General features: G+C 43.2%; 1 protein-coding gene across 5 annotated transcripts in view; it reads left to right on the top strand.

Annotated features, from left to right (window-relative positions):
• The first annotated feature begins 5,629 nt into the window (after positions 1-5,629).
• Positions 5,630-24,138, top strand: part of fgf7 (fibroblast growth factor 7) — a 78,786-nt gene continuing 60,277 nt past the window's right edge. Inside the window, exons 1-2 of one of the 5 annotated variants that reach the window (XM_039772873.1) lie at positions 5,630-5,644; positions 16,541-17,042. In XM_039772873.1, the coding sequence (XP_039628807.1) occupies positions 16,757-17,042 (286 nt within the window). In that variant the 5' untranslated portion in view covers positions 5,630-5,644; positions 16,541-16,756. Of the gene's footprint in view, positions 5,645-16,022; positions 16,318-16,339; positions 17,043-24,138 lie in introns of those variants that run through there. The other 4 variants (XM_039772871.1, XM_039772874.1, XM_039772872.1 and 1 more) reach the window with 4 other exon arrangements.

The following is a 24,138-nucleotide window of genomic DNA, read 5'->3' as shown; positions in this document are numbered from 1 at the left end:
GTTGGTTAGGCGCAATTCTAAATTGTCCCTAGTGTGTGCTTGGTGTGTGTGTGTGCCCTGCGGTGGCCTGCCCAGGGTTGGTTTCCTGTTATTGGCTCCAGCGGACCCCCGTAACCCTGTAGTTAGGATATAGCGGGTTGGATAATGGATGGATGGATATCCTGGAGCAAAATCTGATGAAATCTGCACCTTGAGAGAAGATTCGCTTATCAGCAAGACAACAAGCTCAAGGATAAAGATAAAAGCTACACAGGAATGGCTTCAACAACAATAATGTTGGTGGCCCAACAGACAACTCGGGCTAATGAGCGGAAGACATTAATTACAGCCTGGGAAGATACAGACTGTCCAGTTCAGTCCACAAAGGTAATGTCCCTGAAGGATGCAGGGCACCAGCACCACTCTCTATATTATCATATTATTAACTGTCCACATTCTAGCCATTGAATTGAGTTATGAGTTGTGGCTCCACATTACCTTCCACAACAGCCCTGAATGATGGGCTGGAACCAAACCTAGACAGGCTGGCATTTCATCTCGTGGCACATTTTCTCACAGAAGATTGATCTCCAGTTCTTCAGTATCCAGTTACCCTACACACTATTAAGATTTTCTGTAATGCTTAGTATGGTCAAATTAATACATGAATAATGAATAAAAGGCTAATAATATTTAAGGCTGGTAAGAAAATGTAGGGTTGGCACAGTGGGTAGCGCTGCTGCCTCGCAGTAAGGAGACCCGGGTTCGCTTCCCAGGTCCTCCCTGCGTGGAGTTTCCATGTTCTCCCCGTGTCTGCGTGGGTTTCCTCCCACAGTCCAAAGACATGCCGGTTAGGTGCATTGGCGATTCTAAATTGGCCCGGGTGTGTGTGCTTGGTGTGTGGGTGTGTGTGTGTGTGCCCTGCGGTGGGCTGGCACCCTGCCCGGGGTTTGTTTCCTGCCTTGTGCCCTGTGTTGGCTGGGATTGACTCTGTAGTTAGGATATAGCAGGTTGGCAGATGGGAGTGGCATGGTGTCACCCTGGATAGGGTGGCTGTCTGCTGGCCAGCTGCAGAATCCAGGGTTCTAGTCCAAGTCCGGGCACCACCTGTGAGGAGTCGGCTCGGCTGCCACTCAACTCCTGACCCGTGGGCTCAAATCTCAGTTTGGTGACTGTCTAGATCTGCAAGTTCTCCATATGTCTGCATGGACTTTCTCAGGGTGTAGTAGTAGTTGTAGTGGCAGCATCAGAGTGGGGGAGTGTGCCAACCGATGGCCTGGTGCCACATGCAGAAACACTCTGGCTCTCTTCTCCTATGACCATCTAAATTTATACAGCTATAAATATGGAGAGATTACAATATATATACAGTATATGGAATGTATGTATATATTGGTGCCACATGAAGAATTTGTCTTTGCCTTGGGCCAGTGGTACTGGCACTGGGCCCGGCATTCCACGAACTATTACTGAATGAAATGTTTAAAAAATGAAAGACAGACTCCTGTAGGTGTATCTTTAAATAGATAGCTGTATGGACATGGCACGGACCATTTAAAATATATTAATGTAGTTACCCCCTAATAGTTTTAGATAGATAGATTAACTTGAAAGGTACTTATGAGATGTATTCCTGCAGTTGTATCTAACTAGTTAGACCGATATGAAAGGCACTATATAAGACTGATAGATGGATGGAAAAAAAAACACTATGTCCGATAGAATAGATACAAAAGACAATATATTAAATGCATATATTCCTGAAGTGGTCTCTTATTAGATAAATCTAGATATGAAAGGCACTATATAAGAAAGATAGGAAAAAGCCACTGTATCAAATAGGTGGATAGCATGTTATGCAATTAAAAAAATAGATATGAAAGGCACTATATAACATAGGTGGAAAAAGACAAAATATCAGATAGATAACAGTTTAAGCAATTGATGAGATAGATATGAAAGGCACTATATAAAATGCATATTCCTGTAGTGGTGTTTAATTAGATAAATCCAGATATGTGAAAGGTTCTATATAAGATTGCTATCTATATACAGTAAGATATCTTCCTGTTGACATACTTGAGACAGAGGGACTGAATTCCATATTGAGCCTTGTCTCCATTAACAAAGACGATAGAGATGTAAGATACTATGTAAAATACATAGGGTAGCCTGTTATCAGTTTTATATCTCTCTATTATAATAGCAAAATCTTGGGAAGAGAGACAAGAGGTGACTTTCTCAGAGAGACACTTTCACGTCTGGCGAGAGGAGACTTTGTGCCAAGAGATTTAACCACGCCCGGGGCCGGAAATAAAAGACAAAGAGTAGATGACAAAGTAGAACTTCGTAAAGAATTCAAAAATGTTGGCGCGATACACATGCAGAGCAGGTTAGAGGTAAAGGAAGTACGAAAATTTGAAAGTCTCAAAAAATGATAGTAAAGATCGCTTTAGCGCAAACAAACGGAATTTATTACTCAGTGAAATAACGGAACAGCGAAAAGAGATGGAATATATTGTACGGATTTAAACTTTAAGTCGGAGATCAAATTGGTGTTCAGTTGTGTTTCTTCCCAATGAAGAGGGGAATGTGCGAGAAATAAAAGATTTGTTTTTTGGTGAAAGTGAACTCTGGCAAGAGAAAATTTCAAGCCCCGCGAGACAAGACTTTATACAAAGAGATTTAGAAAAGTCCTGCCGACATAACCTCGTATACACGGTTCAATCATTTCCCATTTGTGTGAATGCTATTGTCAGACACAGTTCGTGTAGAGAGAAAGAAATAATATTCACTCACGGGCAGTTATAGTTGCGTTGTCACGATGTAATTCCAAACACGGAATCAAAATTCAATGCGATATTGACTAAAAGGTGAAAGTGAAAAGAGATCGAATATATATGGACATGGGTGATATGACAGAAGTAGTCGGCTTTAAAGTTTAAGTCGGAGACTTAATAAAGTATCTATCTATCTATCTATCTATCTATCTATCTATCTATCTATCTATCTATCTATCTATCTATCTATCTATCTATCTATCTATCTTGTAGATCGTCTAATTGGTGTTGCCATCAGGGAAAGGTAGAGTTTCTTCCCAATGAAGAGGCGTATCCGCGAGAATGAATAGTTTTGTTGTTTGGTGAAAGTGAAATCCACATACGCGAGCGGCAGAGACGTGAAGTTGCTGGCTCGTAGCGCGGGGGACAACGCCCCCTAGTATATAAATATAATAATGTGCAAACGTTTTGTAGAAGACAGCTAAATGTATTCCTGTAGAGTTATACAGCGAAAGGCGCGCTGTTAGCTAAGGGCGGCATAGTGGCACAGTGGAAGTGCTGCTGCTCCCTCACAGTTAAAAGCTCAGGGTTCACATCCTGGCTCCTCCCTGCGTGGAGTTTGCATGTTTCCCCCCATGTCTGCGTATGGATTTCCTCCGGCTGGTCCGATTTCCTCCCATTGTCCAAATACCTGCAGGTTAGGTGAACTGGTGACGCTAATGTGGCCGTGGTGGGTGTGTTGTTTGCTCTGCGATGGTCTGGCACCCTGTCCAGGGGTTTCTCCTGCCTTGCTCCCCTATGCTAATTGAGACAGACTTCAGCACCCCCGAGACCCCGGTCTAGATTAAGCCAGTTAGAAAATGACGTGACTGATGCTTTTGGGTCAAATACGGCACTACAGATAACACAACAGCGCATTCAGAAAATATGCAGACTCCGTCACTTTCTGAACACCTTATTATATCGTAGATTTCATTTTTACAAGGGAGGAGATTTCAGTTTTAGATTCCCAGTAAAGCTGTAAACCTTTCTGTAAATATGTTTTCACTTTGTCATTATGAGTTATTGGGTGGAGACTGAATGTCAAAAATGTCACATTTATCAATTTAAAAATAAGCCTACAACACAATAAAGTGGGCAGAAAGTGGAGGGGTCGTCTGAATACTTTCCTAATCCACTGTAGTGGGGGCCAAGGCAGTGGGCTCAAATCCATGGACCATCAGGTTCAGTGCCAGTCCTGTGGTGGGCACAGCTCTCTGTCTCACATTCCCACTGCCCCCTTGTGAACTAGACTAGCAGTCAACTCAATATTTTTATTCTAAATGTGAATGAATAATTCCAATTGGAAAGTCTCTACATCCTTATGATTTGAAAAAAAAAGAATATTATGAAAGCACGAGGATTTATTACTAGAAATAAACAAAAAGCACTTTTTAAAGCCACCAGGACTGCAACCCTACATTTAGGATGTCTTTACCCCGCAGGCTTTTTCTGATTAGGGAGCCTATAATTAGCGTCTAATGTAATGGGCAGCTTTATATTAATGAGCGATGCACATGATACACTTTCAACCTAAAGGTTACAATTTATAAATTACATAGCAGGTTAAATAAATATAATAGTATATAAGGATACTAATTATCATGCTTGGCTTTGTAATCGGAAGACTCCCACTAAGCCCTTTGAAACGTCTTTACCCCCCGAGTCCGCCCACCGTGTAGTTAATCAAATTGTAGTTTTAAGACTTCAGATTACTACAATTACTCTCCGTTTATAAATATCATTTGCGCCTTATAAAGGTGTACGATACCTAAATGAACTTTCTTACACGCACACTCAGTCTCAGTGTCTGGGTAGCGCTGTGGCCACAAGAGGGCGTGCGTGAGTATAGGCACTAATGGCGGCCCCGACAAGTGCCAGATTCAGAACGATAGTCAAACGTGCAATTGCAACGCAAGCTGCCAATCAGGACACGAAGGTGGGTGCGCCGAGGTCTTAGATCCATCCGGGTCTGTGGCATGCAGGATTGCCCGTTTAATCGGAGTACAGTGCAGGTAAATAGGAAGCCCCCTTCTCCCTTTATACCACTGCCTATTTAAGGAGACCAGGTTAAAGGGCTGGTTTGTGCCACTACTCCCCCATATGGCAGTTAGACAATAGAACACCATCTCTAGCTCAGCATGGCGAAGATGGACCTTATTGCTATTGCAGAATGCTACAACAGTTCCTAAGTTTCTAGAAAGTTCCTAAAACGTTCCTACATTAGGAAGCGCCTATTTTGACCCCAATCCAAGGACTCGTTGATTAAACCCACCATTTGCTCCTGTGCCATGTTTCTGAAAAGCCTACTATAGGGGCACTTTAACATAAAGCTCTAATAAAGTTCCTCAAGAGAAAAAAAAGTTCCAGACTGAAACCTAGTCGGTGGTCTTTCCCTGTAAAAAGTGAAACATTTGGGCAAAATTTGGCAAAGATACAGAAAATAATAGAAAAACGCCCAATCAGCTTTATGTGTGTGTGTGTGTACTGACTTTTGAAATGTCTTCGTAGATGTGAAAGACTCTCAGCCGGAGGTTAAAGGCTATTATCATATTTCTTCTTTGCTTGCGAGAAACGCATGAAGAGCAGAAGATGAATGGCCGCTTGATTGAGGGGAGGGGGCTTTGATTTTCGCACTTCTCCCCGATGGAGAGTCCTTTCAATCTGTCACCTTTTATTGCGTTAGCACAGCCTTGAAATCAGATCGAGACGCGCGACTCCTCGAAGATCAGAAACCTTTGGAGTTCACAGATTGCAAGCTGGTCACGCAGTTGTGGTGGGCCCGACAAGATCGGACGGGCAGCTCCGGTGGTCCTGCGAAGGTGTGGCGCTCGCCTCGTCTGACTGTAAGTCTGATGTTTCATGCGATTCCGGGTGTTGTAAGGCATCTTCAGGGCGTTAAGCGGGTTTTGCCGTCTCTATTCTTAACAGTTTAAAGGTCGTCACATTTTGGAAGTTCAGCTATAAGGTAAAAAAGTGAAAATAAGCGGCGCAGGTTGTTCATTCGTTTGCGTTTTAGGAGCTTTTAGTCAGTCAAGCCTGAACTGAACTGGGGTCCCAGTGATACACGTCATCGCTGATCTGCACCCCCCCTCTGAGCCAAGCTGTTTCTTTTGAATATACCATACAACAACTTTTTTATCTTTTGAGCCGAGTTATTCGACTATGATTCAACGTTTATGTCCTAAAGGTTAATAACGTTTACCGTTAGCTTCGGTCCTCTTCAGTCCATCACTCCCTTCCTTAGAGGGCCTGCACTCTCTGCGCAGCCGCAGTATCTGCACGTCCAGACCCACTCGCTGCGCTCAACAGCCGCTCAGTAGGGACACAGTTCGGAATGGCGGGGCAGCACTGGGCACAAGAAACCTGCGTCGTCTTAAACGTGAGTCCTGAGAAAACTCTTGTCGTGATATGAACAATGAAATGCGCTACATTTGACGGGACTCTTGCAATGTCGACCTGTGTCATCATATGTGGCTGTGAACGATTCACCTCACCTGGCTGTGTGCTAGTGTTAGAATTCTTAAAACGCCTCATCTCATCCCATTCTTCAACCTGATTAAATTTATCTGGGGTCGCGGGGACGATAGGGTGCGCTCACGCACAAATCCGCCCCCCACTGGGCCAGTTTAGGGGAGGATGGGGGGCGCAGGAGGAAAGCCCATGTGAAAGCCCCCACTTATTATTTTGTGCAGCATGAGCCCTCTTAGAAGTAGGAGCTCTTCAGTACTTCACAAACCTGTTATCATCTATTCACGAGTATGCATGGAGCCTGCCACACATTTCAGTAAATCAGGTTCTATCTGGAACCTTCATACGGATGGTCCTTTTGGGCACCAACAATGGTTTCCCTGTGGCAGTGGTTCTCAACCTGTGGGGCGGGCCCCCCTAGGGGGGCGCGAAGTAACAAAAAGGGGGGCGCGAAGATGTGAAAAAAGAAAACAAGTATCAAAAACTATGACAAAAAATCCGTTGAAACCAAAACAAATTAACTTAAACTACATTCTGATACTAGAACAATAAATATAGAGTTAGATAAATGTCGATAAAAGTTAAGTAGGTATAATAAAATATGCATCTACATTTCAAAAAAATGTTAGGGGGGCGCGATTAAAACTGTTATGAAAACTCGGGTCGCAGATACTTAAAGGTTGAGAAACGCTGCGCTATGGCATTGCTCCAAAAGAACCAATCTGACACCTGTGAGTTTTTAGGGTGTAGGTCTGAACAAGTCACTTTTCCTAACGCTGTGTACACTGGGCATTGTGGGACTCTGTGAAGAACTGTCAGTGCATTTTAAAGGCCTACGAAATGTCTTCAGAGTTTAAAAATGCTGTATAAAAATCACAGTCGTTGATCTCCACTATTGACTCATTACGTGAAGCTGAGCAATTCAAATAAGCTGTCCGCGTTTCACTTGTAGAAATAAGAAAACACCTGTAGTGTAGATATGTGCCTTTTTATCTATCTATCTATCTATCTATCTATCTATCTATCTATCTATCTATCTATCTATCTATCTATCTATGTGTATGTCTGTCTGTCTATTATATAGTGCCTTTTTATCTATCTATCTATCTATCTATCTATCATCTATCTATCTATCTATCTGTCTATCTATCTATCTATCTATCTATCTATCTATCTATCTATCTATGTGTATGTCTGTCTGTCTATTATATAGTGCCTTTTTATCTATCTATCTATCTATCTATCTATCTATCTATCTATCTATCTAGGTATGTTTGTCTGTCTATTATATAGTGCCTTTTTATCTATCTATCTATCTATCTATCTATCTATCTATCTATCTATGTGTATCTGTCTGTCTATTATACAGTGCCTTTTTAATCTATCATATAGCGCCTTTCTATCTATCTACACTGCATATATATTTACTAATACATACTGTACACATACACATATCAATATATTTTATAATAAAGAATTTTAATACAAAAAAGAATGCAACATCCACATAATATTGAATCATAAACAGAGCAACATCATAAATACAGTATGTACAGTATATACTGTACATAGACATACACATACTGTATATAATGTAACGGGTGGCACAGAGGCAAACTATTTTAAATGTCTTACAAATGTTTTCAAATTTGAAAGGCGCTATTAAAAATCGCAATGGTCGAACTTCACAACTCATTATAATTCTAAATAGTTTACAGTACAAAAAAAAAAGAATTGCATGTAACGTACATTTAATTTTGAATCATAAACTGAGAAACTTCATGTGTGTATGCAGGCAGGGCTGGCACCACCATTAAGGTGAATTAGGCTTTCATTTAGGGTGGGTGCAGATCATAAGGGGGTGGAGGGGGGCAGCACAGGTTAGCTACCGACCAGTCGGTTGGTGCACTAATAAGTTGGGCAGGCGCAGAATGTCCAGCACTGGCACCGTATGGAGGGTATCACAGTGGTCCAGTCCCGGTGCTCCCTGTGTGGATTTTGCATGTTCTGCCCGTGTCCACGTAAGTTTTGCCCCACAGCCCAAAGGCATGCAGGCAGTGCTGGTCGAAGCCCAGTCTGAGCTCAGGGGCCGGGGGCAGATCTATGAAACTTGAGTTTGTGGCCCCCTAATCCCAGAGGGACATCAGAAGCGACTTTAATCTGCATTGCTTAAAATCTTGACAGCCTACTGTATGAGAAGGGGTTTTTAAGACATATATTAATAATATTAAAATAGCAAAATTCAAAAGTGCAAACTAAACTATTTTTAAAGTTTAAAAAATAATGTGGTTATCTGTTATGAAGCAACCCCACTGAAGAAGATAACAATGATTCTCAGACCTCGATGCTGGTTGCGAAGTTGCCCCCATAACAGTTCAAGCGTCAGGGCCCCACTTGACGGGTGGAGGGGGAGGTTTGGGTGAGGATGGAGTGAGTGTTCGGGAAGCGTTATTTGAGTCACTAAGCCTGTGCCACCTCAGTGTCTATAGCGCGCATTTCATATTACTAAACAACGAGAAACAGGTTTTGGCTGGGCAGTAGGGTGGGGTGGGCCGACCAAAACGTCTCCCCTCGATGTCGATAGCGCGGACGTAACAGAACGCTGCGGAGAACGAGCAGTTTGATTTCGTAAGCTGCGCTCCTTAACTTCTACAAACGACGCCCTTCGGGTGTCTGCGCCTTGCCGGTCGCCTACGTCGCCTAATGGATTGACCGGCTCTGCTTGCACTTTAGGTGGATTAGCGATGCAAAACTGACCATTCATTCATTAAAAAAATCGTCCGAATTGAGCTACTAAAACAAAGGATGTGTTCTTCTCCCCATGCACTTTGTAAGATTTGTTCGTTTGGGATTTTTAATCCCAAAGTGACACTTTGCAGTACAGTAGACTTCTGCCAAGCTTCGCACGGCTGTTCGTGAGGTAAGCGTGGTCGAAACGGGTGGGCGGGTGTCGACTTGATGGAAATCCGTTGCCTTTCACTGGATCTAAATCGACTCTACCAAGTTTTAATTTATTTATTCATTTTTTTTATAATAAGCGCTTTTGTATGTGAACCCGAATATTCTAATAACGGGCAGTGTGATGTAGCGGTAACGGATGTGGATTTGGGTTCAAATCCCATTAACAGTATGTGACCCTGAGCACGTCACTTCACTTGCCTGTTCTCCAATGAGTAAAAACAACAACAAAAGAAATGTAATAATAATAATAATAATAATAATAATAATAATAATAATAATAATAATAATAATAATAATAAATTGTATTTATATAGCGTCTGTATCCCAAACGTAGGAAGTACCTTCAATAAGGGCGCCAGGTTAATAATAAATAACATAATGAATCGTTTGGCACCCTGCCCGGGGTTGGTTCCTGCCTTGCGCCCTGTGTTGGCTGGGATTGGCTCCAGCAGACCCCCGTGACCCTGTGTTCGGATTCAACGGGTTGGAAAATGGATGGATGGATGAATCGTACGCGTTTACTTTAACTAATAACCTTAAATATTACTAAGCGATTCTGTCCCCTCTTCCGTTTTTCTATGTAATAATTTCAGAAAGAACAGCGGCGATGTCCCCGACTCCACCTCCGAAAACGTTTTGTTTAGATGGATAGGGGGCTGATGCTCCGTGCTATTCCCCCCGCCCCGCTCTACCCTAAGTCTCGTCCGCCGTTGTCTTGACTGGCGTATATACAGCCCCTTCTTCCATCTCCATGGCTGCTTCCTTATTTAGAGACCTTTTTTCTTTTAATGAGTTCTTTTATCTTTAAATGAACGGTCCAGATTCCAATTTTTATTCCTGTGCGGAATGCTCAGGAATGCGCGCCTAGTTTGAAATTATCCGTAATTGTTGAAGTGTCTGTAGTGGTGTGTGGGGAATAATTAGAAAAATAAGGGCCGTCCTGACGCTTGCGTGTCAGACCCTAGTCAGCTACAAAGTGCATTCCGTTTTATTAACTGTGACAAGTTTTACAACGGCAGGCCATTCAAATAAAAAGGTGAACTTTTATAGCGTCGAACATGTTTGCAAAAATCTGCAAATAATTTCCGGAGTTCCCACGCAATTGTTAATAATCGATTTGCCATAAACACAAAAGCTGGGGAGAATTAAAAAGGGGGACTCACGCAGAGCTGCTGTGCCCGGGGGTCTCCGGACTTCCTCCGCTACTGTGGGCTTGAATGTCATGAAAAGCGCGCCGCTTCACGCGTCACCTTCTAATGGCATTTGGAATTATTCGCTTAAAGGGGGTTGAGCGGGGGAAAGAAGTGAAATATAAAGAAACTCCCAGTCTGTGTTATTTCTGTTACAAATACAGTAATTATTTGAAAATGTGTACGAGCGGGGAGCAAATACGCGTTCATTTATTCTTATTTTGTTTGTTTTTTTGTTTTTTTATTCCCTCACGGGGTCTCAGAGTTAGACGTCAGGCACGTCTGACCACCCTGTTCTAAATGAAATCAACACTTTCTTATTTAATCAGTAAAATGAAATATAATAAAATAAAGTAAAATAAAATTTGAAAGATACGGGAAAGCCCAGAGAAAACTCACGGGGAGAACGAACACATTCGAGGCGTAGGCGCTTAATAAAGTCCCACAAAATGAAATTCAACACGATCAATGAAGGGAGGAAGAATGAGCGGCCGTTAAAAATATTAGAGAGGTAACGTCAAAATTGACAATTATCAACAGGAAGGATGTGTGACGTTGTGGTTAAGGGTTTGGACCTCAAATCCCACTATTGACACATTATTATTATACGAATTACTGTGCTATTGTGGAGAAACTTTCTTAAATACAAGTCTGATTTATCATATATTTAACCTAAAACGGACTACATTTGCTTGTTAGTACGACGCCTAGTGATGGTGTGTTCTGTGAAAGGTGCTATATGAAAGGATGATCATTTGAAACGGCAAAATCTGAAGGTCTTTATGTTCAGGGTCTTTTTGGAGTATCTATCTATCTATCTATCTATCTATCTATCTATCTATCTATCTATCTATCTATCTATCTATCTATCAAATGTAATAATTTTCTTAATATTGTGCTTTTAATTTTTATTTAATAATTTTATTATGTAGTGTATTATCTATAATGTTTGTGACACTCCATCTGTTGGAATTACAAATGCTTTGCATATGTCCCAGTTATATGCCAGTTGTTATGGGATTTATAAAAGCACTGTTAATGTTTGTGAGGTGCCATCTGTTGGAATGACAGAGGCATAGCAACTGGATGGACATACACAGACAAGTATTCTTTAATTAAGGTGGATGATATTTGTGATGCCCCAACCTTTGGAATGACATCTATCTATCTATCTATCTATCTATCTATCTATCTATCTATCTATCTATCTATCTATCTATCTATCTATCTATCTATCACAGCGTCTTTCAGATCTATTATAGCGCCTTTCATAACTGTCTGTTCTAACGCCCTTCATATCTATTGACGAACTATGCATTTATTGTCAATATATAAGAACAATGGCTTTGCGATCGCCGACCCCTTAAATACGTTCATCTTACTGCAGGACTCGTACATTCCAGAGCAGACTGGATCCCGGCACTTTACAGCCAGTGAGTTTTAGATTTTTTAAATATATTATTTGTGTGATTTTTGGAGTGAAGCGTTTCCCCAGCTACTGTCCCACTATTGTCGCGTCAGCACCCATCGCTGTACCTTTACAGAATCCCACCAAGCATGCGCACGCCCTCCAGAGCTGAACTGACGTCTTACGGGTGCACAGCTCCCCGCCGTAGCCGCTGGGCCACTCGCCCGAATGCCCAGTAGACAGGTCGGTCGAATTAAACAAACTTTTAATAGAAACAGTTCTGACATGTCAAAAAAGTTTTCGACAGCTACCCAGCGAGCAAAATATTCCGAGTTTGCGAAGTAATTTGGAAAGCGTTTAAATGTGAAAGTTAACTAAATGTCAGATCCTGGATTAACTGGCAAATGATTTCTTGGACGCCATAGATACCAATGTTGACATAAGTGAAGAAGTTGATATATTTTCCTCATAAAAAATAAACGAAAAAGTTGCAAACTCCCATCACGCAGAGCAATGTATAAATATTTACGGAGAGTGAAATATCACGTAATAAATTACACGAGCGGATCGACGCCGAGCTGCGCTCTCGCACACAAACACAGTTGCGCTTTATTATGGTGTTGGCAGCGCTTTTATAACAAGGCGGGCGTCGTCAGCCGCCCTCTTCCTTGTGCGCGTCGAGGGTTCAAGCAGGAGACGCTGGGCCCCCAAGAGGTAACGACAAGCTCTGCGAAGGGTGCGTCAGGGAGCGAGCGAGCGACGGCAGGTGGGCTCGGGGTGACCCCCTAGCGGGGTATTACGGGTGCACCGTTGATCAGTGCAGGCGCCTGTGGCAATGGCGGCGACACATGTAATTTTCCTCGTTGTTTGAAAGGCTCTGCCGGTGCGGCCAGCGTGAAACGTGTTCGCATCCCTGCGGGGATTGATCGTTAAGTCCTTTGTAAACGTCGGAAGTAAAATGCCAGGTGTTACAAGCGCCGACACCTGGGGTTAGCTGTGGAGACACACACACACTACAGACTCCAAAAAGTGCGCACTAAGGTTAAAAACCACACACTGCACCGTTACACACCGCGCTCGACACAAATACAAAGGCGCACACGAAAACATCGACACGGGGAGTAAACAGGCGCATGCAATCATTTTAGGCATCACCGCTAACACCCAACATATACAGAATATGAGAAAGTACCCTCACGGATCAAAATGACACACACCTTCACACACACGGGACTGGACGAACAGTAGCAGGCGCCGGAGGATCCACAAGTGGAGTTGAGAACAAAGACACACAAAGCCGCGGACCGCACAACAGTTACGTGTGTTGGGGTTAACATGAGGCCGACAACTGTACACCCACAACGGGGACTGACGCAGCGAGTCAAGTAACAAAAAAGAAATACACGGGGGTCTGCCGTCGAAACTCACACATCCTTTACACACACTGTTTTATGTTGTGTACTTTGCATCTGTAAGGAAACGTAAGCAGAATAAGTTCATAATGATACGTAGTAACGCTAAAGTATCGTTTATTTCTTCATTGTGTGTATTCATCTTGTCGCCCTGTTAACTTCTTAGCTTTTTAAATCGGTGCGCAGCAGGTTGTTACGCGCTCTTTCTTAGGTGTGAAAAAAGCGGCGAAGATAAATAATGAAAGTGAAATGTCCACAGACATTGTACAAACCGGTCCACCCTGAGTCGCGCGATGTGACACACACACACACACACACACACACACACACACACACACCGTCCATTTGGTCAATTTCCTGATCCCATGCAGGACTGCGTGTCCCTCCGCCGCCCGTCCCGGTGCGGGACCGCCGGTGATACCCGAGGAGCCCTTCTGTGCCGCCATGGAGTCAGGTCAGGTTACGGTTAGGAATACAATAAAACATTCATACGGTCCACGAGCACGGTACGCACGTGCCCCCTCCCTTAATGTCCACACGTTCACGTGCCCCTCACCTATTTAGCACTTACATGTATTTGTCGCTGGGGTTTTTTAATGTATAAGTAAATATATGTACAATATGTTTCCGTATGCATGTTAATTTATAATGCCTTTGTGTACACAGTATGTTTATTCGTATGCCTCTCTTAACGTCCACATGTGCACACATTACATTGTCATATATGACTTTTTAGCATCACCTTCTGTACGTATGCACCTGACTAGTGTCTGCATGTTTCATTTTCAGGGTCCACCTGTACACATACAGGACCGTGTCATGTGTGTCTTCTTAAAATCTAATATAGATATCATATATGTGTCTGTTTAATGTCTACATGTACACATACAACATGTGCATTTCTCGTGGCGCCATGTATGACTTTTTAATCTCTACGTTTACACACGTGCCAGCTTAAGGTTTACATGTTGCACATTTTGCTATTAACGTCTGTGTCTACAAACAGCGTGTTTGTTTATGATGCCTTTGTGTGTATGCAAACTCCTGTTTGTCTCCTTTAACATCTACATGCGCACACCTTGTATGTGCACTTTTTAATTCATCTTGTTTGACTTTTTAATATCTGTTTATATGCATGTGCCGATTTAAAGTGTACATGTACACTTACAGTACAGCATGTGTTTTTGATGTTATCATACATGTCTCTTTAATATCTGTGTATACACATACAGACACACACATATCTGTTTAAAGTGTGTGTGTGTGTGTGTGTGCGCGTGTTTCACTTTTAATGTCTTAATGTGCGCATGCAGCGTGTGCATTTTTAATGTTGTCATGGACACCCTTTTAATATTTACATATACACATATGTTTAGAATCTCTGTGTGCCCCTCTTTTATTTCTAAGGTCTACATATACACTTACAGTACAGCATGTGTTTTTGATGTTATCATACATGTCTCTTTAATATCTCAGTATACACATACAGTACATATCTGCTTAAAGTCTGTGTGTGTGCGCGTTTTCACTTTTAATGTCTACATGTACATATACATTTAATATTGTTTCTTTGTATCAGTATACTGCTGCTGGATTATGTGAATTTCCCCTTGGGATTAATAAAGTATCTGTCTATCTATCTATCTATCTATCTATCTATCTATCTATCTATCTATCTATCTATTATATAGTGCCTTTCACGTCTATCTATATATCTATCTATCTATCTATCTATCTATCTATCTATCTATCTATCTATCTATCTATCTATTATATAGTGCCTTTCACATCTATCTATCTATCTATCTATCTATCTATCTATCTATCTATCTACAGTGCATCGTGTTTTTGATGTTGTCATGGACACCTTTTTAATATTTACATATGCACATACAGTTCATACCTGTTTAATGTCTGTGTGTGCCCATCTTTTATTTCTAAGGTCTACATGTACACATACAGTGCATTGTGTTTTTGATGTTATCATACATGTCTCTTTAATATCTGTGTATACACATACTGTACATATCTGTTTAAAGTCTGTGTGCACGTGTGTTTCACTTTTAATGTCTACATGTGTGCATACAGTGCATCGTGTTTTCAACGTTGTCAAGTGTGCCTCTGTAATATTTTATAATGTTTGCATGTTTTGCTTTTAACGTCTACTGCGAGTGGTCCTAATGCCTTTGCTCGTGGGTACCCTCTTTAATGACCACATGTGTCTGGTGGTGCACTTGTCTCTTACGCGTCCACACGTACGTTTGCGGTCCTCCTTATACACACACACATGGGCCTGTTTGGACTCCAGCGTGTTTCCTGTTCTCCTGTTGTTGTTTTGTTATTGTAATTCCCAGGATGCTTTGCATGTGGTCACCGAGTGCAGTGACTTGAAGTGAGCCCCCCGTCGTCCCCCTGCGTGCATGTGCTCCAAAGTGCAGTCATTGGTAAACGGATGGTCTTTTTTTGTCTCCCCTTTCTGCACTGTGGTCAGTCCATCCCGTCTCCAGTCCATACACCCAATTGGCAGGTTGTGTCACATTCGGTGAGCCCTTGAACCGGGTGACGGCAGGCTGGCCAGGATCTAATTGCTTTCACGTGGTGGTCACTTCACAAAGGACCCTCAACAACAAACGGACTCAGGATGCACAGGGGGAAAAAAAAAAAAACAGAGTTCACGCTTGATATATGGAAACAATTAAGAATCCACAGGAGACTTTTGTAGTTTCAAAAATACATCCAGGATATAAAGTGAAAGGAGCTGGAGCTGGAGCTGGAGCTGCAGGCGGGGAAGCGGGTTGCGAAAGACTCTCGCCGATGGAACGTTTCCATTTGCAGTTGTCACTCGAGTGAGTTGCGTGTCCTGGGATGTCAGAGTCAAGTAGCGTGAGCAGGCGAATGGGAAGGCAGCTCCGATCGCGTCGGGACGAGCCCACACGTGTGCACACGAGGAAGAGGTGGTGCTGAGACTCTCCAGTCTGGCCAGATGTCTAAACAAGAGCAATGTGGGCTGTTCTCCGGAAGGAGTCGGTTAGCCGCAAAAGTGTCAATGGTTATAAAGGCATGAGGACGAGGAGGAGGTGAGCAAATCGAGCATTAAACACACACGTACACACCCCCCACACGCACGCGCACACAAAGCACCGGGGGGGATACGGGCGCATCGCCGGAGTGGAGAGGTCAGTCTGCCTCCAGACGCCTTCGCTTCGCATCGTGCAGCCAAGGAAGGAATTACAGCCGCAATCAGAAACGACAGCAACGCGATTAAACCCATCTTTGCTTCTCTTTTTTTTTTTTTTGCAGCTCGTGTCTTGAGAAGAACTTCACCGCCGCTTTAAACTCCTTCCGCTTGGGATGATTACAGGATTATCCGGTTGTGCCTGAAGGGAAGCCCCCTCTTCACCGAGAACACCGACCTGTCTTGTTGCCCATCGGAGGGGACCAAGGTGAACGGGGTGAGGGTTTCTTAAATTCAATTTTCAGTATGTTGTTCGTGAAACCCCAGCACACTGCATTATAATGCGCAAATGGATACTACCATGGATCCTGCCGACTTCGCTCTTCAGATTGTACTTTCACGTTATCTTTCTAGTGGGCAGTGTGTCTTGGGCTTGTAATGACATGACTTCTGAGCAACTGGCTGCCAATTCGAGCTGCTCCAGCCCCGAAAGACACACACGAAGTTACGACTACATGGAGGGTGGGGATGTAAGGATAAGGAAACTCTTCTGTCGGACGCAATGGTATTTGAGGATCGATGAGACGGGCAAAGTTGGAGGGACGCACGAGCCGAACAACAGCTATAGTAAGTACCGCTTTGTTTCTCGTAAAGTGCAAGATGCTGATAGTTTTGTTTTTTTTTATTTATAGATATCTGCCGTGCAGAATTACCGGAGTGAATGTTTCGTGCGTCTTCCGGCCCTTTAAAATGTTGGGTTTAAGATAAGGAAAAAAAGAAAAGCGTTTGAGTCCCCCCCGTATGTATGAGTGAGAGTTCGTGTCCCGTGATGGTCCTGGCTGGCGACTAATTCTGACCCGCACAATCCTAATTTAGAGTAAGTAAAGAAGAAGAAAGATATTATCGAAAGCGAACCCAAAAGAAAATGAAATGAAGGAGGGTACGAGCGACAACGTACAAAGCAGGAGTTTCCACAGTGGGCGCACCGAGTTCATTTACCTTTACTTCTTTTTGGCTGACGCCTTTCTCCATTTCTTTCTTGTTCCAATTGGAGCACAGGTCAGGTGAAGCGACTTGCTCGTGGTGTCAGCGGTGGGATAGCAACCCACAATTTCAGGTGGAAGCCTTAACCACTACACTGCTGTACACGTGCGGCTCTGCACAGACAGTCTTCTGGTTAGTGCCATCGACTCACACGTGCGTGGACGTCGGTTCGATTCTTGGGCCGGTCATTACGAGGAGTTTCCATGTTTTCCCTTCGCCCACGTGGGTTGTCCCAGAGTGGTGGTGGGAACTCTGGATTGGCCCGAGGGGGAGCATTTCTTCCAGGCTTTGTGACCAGAGGGCATTTATCGGAACAGGCATATGGATATTTAGATAGATATTTCTAGGTTTATTCCAAATGGATAGGGAGACGGACGAGACCATCCCAAACTTGGTGGAGCCGCCTTGGTGAGCCTTCATTCATTCATTCATCAATCCATCCATCTTTCAAACTTGCTGTATCCTGAGTAGGGCCCTGGAGAAGATGGACCCGATCCCAGCAAGACAGGAACAATCCTTGGACAGGGTGCCACTCAAATCGTTAGGTGAATGCAGAGACGCACAGGGGACAATTTAGCAACAACGATCCACTGCACGTGCACGTCTCAGGGCTGTAAGTCTTCTAATAGCGTTTACCAGTTTGACCATTTCTGTCCATTGCAAAAACCCAGTCTGAGATCATACCCTGACACCATCTGACCCACAAAAAAAAAAAAAATACAATTGGGAACAAACAGCCAAGCAGCGCAGTCAACATGCAGGGCGAAATCTGAGAAAAGCTGACCCTGTGGTGACAATGACATTTGTAGAAGTTTACCTTCTCAAAAGACGACCTCAAGTGTCGCCAGCCAACTTTACTCTGCATGTCAGGCCGTGACGGGCCGGCGGGCTGTCTGAATTATTTCCAGACACTTACAAAGCAGACAAAGATTCGCAGCGTGTTTCTTAATGTCCTCTGATTATACCTTACTATTTATACGACGGCTCGCCGCCTGTGCCTCCTTCGCTTCTTCTCCGCATCCACATTATTCCCTTCCATTAATAAGCTCAAGAAACGGCTCATTCCTTCAGGATTATGTCAAAGAGCCCCCACTAAAAGTGATGAGCGGCCCTGCCAGGATAACTGTAATTGCACCAAATTCCTGACCCTTAAGTCGACAGTAACAGAAAATCCATTCCTTTTAAAAAGACCACATGTTTACGGAATGACAGTTATAAAGGAAAACAGGTGCCCAGCCTGGCCGGCCGAGTGGTCGCTTCGAGTTTACGAGAACTTCGCAAGACAGCCCAGCAGCTGGCTCAACATTTTAGTTTGCTTCCATTTTGCTGATGTTATGCGTTGAAAGAACTTTCATGAATCTGTCAAGAAACACAAACTGTGAATGTGCTAAATAGACACGTTATGTACAGGAGACCCTGCTCTGGATAAGCACGTCAAGGAAATGGACGGATGGATGATATGCAGGGCATGAATATATATGTATAATAAAGATAGTGGACTTAAATATAATCTGTGTGTGTGTATATAATAAAGAGAGAGAGACCCGAAAGACACTCTATAAATCAAGGATAGCTGATGGATGATACGTACTGCATGAATATATATATATATATACTGTATATATATATGTGTAATAAACATCCATCCATCCATTATCCAACCTGCTATATCCTAACTACAGGGTCACGGGGGTCTGCTGGAGCCAATCCCAGCCAACACAGGGCACAAGGCAGGAAACAAACCCCAGGCAGGGCACCAGCCCACCACAGGCGTAATAAACATAATGGGTTTAAATATACTATGTGTGTCTGTGAGTGTGTGTAATAGAGAGAGATCTGAAAGGCACTATATATATCAAGGATAGCTGATGGATGATACGTACTGCATGAATATATATATATATATATATATATATATATATATATATATATATATATATATATATATATATATATATATATATATATATATATGTGTGTGTGTGTAATAAACATAATGGGTTTAAATATACTGTGTGTGTGTGTGTGTGTGTGTATAATAGAGAGAGATCTGAAAGGCGCTATATAAATCAAGGATAGCCTACTAGTTAGATAAACCATAAACACACCGTATGACACATAATATATGCACCTCACAAAGGTTAATACCTGACTTTATCGCTTGGTGGCATCACTCAGGTTGGTGTCATCCGGTGCAGTAACCACGTCTGGATTAAGACCTCCATAGACCCCTCTGGGTGATTTAATGAACAGAGCTCCTTGTCGGAGAGTTGACTACAGTTTAAACAATGCAGCGTGCAGACACCCCACCGTTTAGTGCAGTGCGGTAATTCCCACTGTTAATGGCACATGGAGACTCAACTGTTGCATTGGGTGGTTTTCGGGGTGCTGGTGGTCTCTTGGTGATTTTAGCCCAATAAGACCCAACTGTTCATTTTACAGGGTGTGTGTCCCCTTTTGTGATTTCAGCCCAAAGCACTGCACAAAAATGTTATTGTTGGTCATTTTGGCGTCACCCCCCTTTCTGATGGTGTCAGCCGGTGTGGTCCACAGCCCCCTACCAACTCCACTCTTATCAGTACCTGTGCAGAGATTTTGTGTTCTCCTGTGATCATGTAGGGTTTTTTTTTCTCCCATAAGACTACAATACACAGATTAGGTGAACTGGTGACTATAAACTGGTCCAGTGCGTGCAAGTGGAGGTGCCCGTTTGAGTGGGAGTCTACCCTTTGACTGACTGGTGTCCCAGTAGAGTCTGGAGCAGCTGGAGGTCTGCAGCTAGACATTTCTTGACCAGCATCCTGCCCATTGTTGTTTTCTTCCTTATGCCTGATGGTACTGTTAGCGATTTTGGCTCCCGTTGAATGTGTAATCGAAATGACAGATTAATGAAGTGGATAGACACAGAATGTTAAATACCTTATATGTTTAAAGACTTAAATATAATAGTAATAATAAAATAATAAATTAATACAATCTGTAACTTGTACATAACAAATGCAGTATATCTATACACACACACACACATAGAGGTATATGTAAAATACACATCTATGTATATCATCCATCCATTATCCAACCTGCTATATCCTAACTACGAGGTCACGGGGGTCTGCTGGAGCCAATCCCAGCCAACACAGGGCACAAGGCAGGAAACAAACCCCGGGCAGGGTGCCAGCCTACCGCAGTCAATGTATATCACATCTATGTATATGGATGCTACTTTTACTAATTCTGTATCTATGTTTTATAAAATCATGTGGATTCATTTATTTACTTTTTTGTTTTTTATTTTATTAATTGTTAATTAAAATGTTTTCTTATTTATTAATATTCTTAACAGATCTAATTTATTTTTTATTTAATTTCTTATAATTTATATAGTGGTGTATAATATAGTATATTTATAGTATATACAGTATATATTGAATATTCAGATCTGAATGTTGATATATGTATATTTGTAGTATGTATACGTATGAGCATATAATATATATTTGTGTGTGTATATATATATATATATATATATATATATATACAGTATATACACACACATATAGAGAGAGAGAGACAGTGCGCTGTATACACACCAATAAATTTAACACCGAGGTATATTTTGACCCCGTTTCTGACCTCCAAAGTTTATGTGAAAAGACGATTTTCTCAGGGTATTATTAAAATATATCAAATCAAATATATTTGCTGAAATATCCATCCTCTAAACCAGGGTTGGGTATCAGCGTCGGCGTCACTCCTGGGGGCCACAGTGGCCACAGATTTTCGTTCCTTCCCAATTGATTAATTAGAAACCAATCCTTGCCCGTCTCCTTTTAACTCTGCAGTGTCAGGCTCTTGTATCGTAGATTTCATTTCCTCTCCAAGGATATCATCCAAGTGACTTGAAGCCTAAAACAGATGAGCAATTTTTCAGTCTGTCACTTTTTTCTCTTACGTGTTTCATTAAGACAGATAGTGCAGGATGAATCCACACGGGTCAGTCAGTCAGTCATTATGCAACCCGCTATATACAATACAATACAATACAGTTTATTTTTGTATAGCCCAAAATCACACAGGAAGTGCCGCAATGGGCTTTAACAGGCCCTGCCTTTTGACAGCCCCCCAGCCTTGACTCTCTGAGAAGACAAGGAAAAACTCCCAATAAAAACTTGTAGGAAAAAATGGAAGAAACCTCGGGAAAGGCAGTTCAAAGAGAGACCCCTTTCCAGGTAGGTTGGGCGTGCAGTGGGTGTCAAAAGTAGGGGGTCAATACAATACAATACACAGAACAGAACAATTCCTTAATACAGCATAATAATAAAAATTTTAGAAGTACGGTTTAACAGTAGATGATATGACATAATTAGGTTTGGATATTTTTTTTTTTTTATATCCTAAGTACAGGGTCACGGGGGTCTGCTGGAGCTAATCCCAGCCAACACAGGGCGCAAGGCAGGAAACAAATCCCGGGCAGGGTGCCAGTCCACCGCAGGGCACACACACACACACATCAAGCACACACTAGAGACAATTTAGGACTGCCAATGCACCAAACTGGCATTTCTCTTCATGCAGTTTGCATGTTCTCCCCGTGTCTGTGTGGGTTTCCTCTGGGTGGGAGGAAACCGGACCACCTGGAGGAAACCCACACAGACACAGGGAGAACATGCAAACTGCATGCAGAGAGGACCCGGGAAGCAAACGCAGGTCTCCTTACCGCGAGGCAGCAGGGCTACCACTGCACCACCGTGCTGCCCATCCATACTGGTGTAAATAGAAGCAAGTGAGATGGAGAACTGCTGGCTCCTTGGTTGTCTGCATCTTCTTGCTAATAAGGAGCCATTACAAGCAGTGAATGCGGCTGTTTGAGACTGAAATAAGGAGGCAAGGGTGGGGAACCACCCTTAACAAGAGAGTCCACTAAAATAAAGCTGTCACTTGAGCAATAAGAGTTTCATCAGCAATAACTGACTTCTCATTAAGAAACTCAATTGGACCAAAAACCTGCAGCCACCGCAGCCTCCAGTACCAACCACCCACACTTCTAGACCTGCTAATACAGGGCCAGATGGCGGGGCAGCCTGAGCCTGACCCAGCAAGCACTGGGCGCAAGGCAGGAAGGAACCCTGGACATGGCACCAGGGTGTCGACCCGCGGCCTTCTACTGCAGTGCCGCTTGGCGACATCACCCATTTTTTTGTAGTTTTGTTTCTTCTCCCTCTAAACCATCAGCCAGCAACCAGGGGAGAGTCCGATTGTTCTCTTACCTGAATTCCCGTCGGTGTTTTTGTAGAATCCAATGAGCGAGGATTGTACAGGCAGGCGACCTTGTGTGGTGTTCCTGTGAGGTCTGACCTTCTAATCGGTGGACTTTGAGACGTTTTAGTGGTTCTTACGAGTCAGCCAGTTACGGTTTACTCTGCAGTTGTTTTATGAGTTTGACTTTAATTCTATTAAGGCTTTGGGGCGATGTGTGTCTGCACGAAGCTGCCTTTTAAGAATGTTTTACTTAAAGGTTTCAGGTTTAGTTTATTATCACATGAAAGCCTCAGTTTATTTAGAATATTGTATCATAAATAACGGATATAAAATCTTCAGATTTGGCTTCACTAAAATAAACAGGCTTTGCTTTGGTTACGTCCTCATGAGCCTCACTGGGGCTTTTTTTCCTCATAAATCTCACTTTGGGTCCCCCCCAAAAAAAAACAGTTTTCACATCCCAAGGCCGTGAATGCATGTGTGAAGTGTGCCCAGGGGTAGACTTGTGCCCAACAGTATACATGAGCCCTGCGGTGTGGAGGGTTGTGGAGTGTGCCCTGCGGTACATGTGTACCCCATCCTAGCTTTCTGCCCTGAACTCTGGAGTGTGCCCTGCGGTAGACTTATGCCCAGCCTTAAACATGTACCCTGTGGTAGCAGAGGGTGTCGTGCCGATGTGGAGTGTACCCTGCGGTAGACGTGTGCCCTGCAGTACACCTTGCCCTGTGATTTGGAGTGTGACTTGTGGTAGATGTGTACCCTGTGTTAGGTGTGTGCCCTGCAGTGTGGAGTGTGCCCTGTGGTAGGCCCAGCAGTAAACATGGGCCCTGTGGTGCAGCGGGTGTCCTGTGATTTGGTGTGTGCCCTGAGATGTGGACTGTACCCTGTGATAGAAGTGTACCCTGTGCTAGATGTATGTCCTGTGGTGCTGAGTGTGCCATGCGGTAGACTTGAGCCCTATGATAAATGCGTATCCTGCACTAGGTCTGTGCCCTCTGATAGATGTATGCCCTGCAATATGGTGGAATGTGGAGTGTGCCCTACAGTAGATGTACATGTTGTGGTTTGAGGTGTGCCCTGCAATGTGGAGTGTGCCCTGCAGTAGACTGTGCCCTGCACTAGATGTGAGCCCTATGATAGATGTGTGCCCTGGAGTAGATGTATGCCCTATGGTGTGGTGGGATGCGGAGTGTGCCCTGCAGTAGGCTGTGCCCTGCACTAGATGTGAGCCCTATGATAGATGTGAGCCAACCTCACTTCACTCCACTACAGTGCGCCGATTCCCACAGGTGTAGCACAGGTAAATGGAGGTGCAGCCATTCCAAATCTTCTTTTAAGAGTTAAATGACTTTGTCAGAAGCTTATTAAGTGAGACTTCTGCAGACACGACTAATGTAAATGTCCATTTGCCACATTAGTG

This window comes from Polypterus senegalus, chromosome 12, assembly GCF_016835505.1.
Source record: "Polypterus senegalus isolate Bchr_013 chromosome 12, ASM1683550v1, whole genome shotgun sequence".
NCBI lineage: Eukaryota > Metazoa > Chordata > Cladistia > Polypteriformes > Polypteridae > Polypterus > Polypterus senegalus.
Note: the sequence above shows the minus strand (reverse complement) of the source record. Positions and strands in the feature narration are given on the sequence as shown.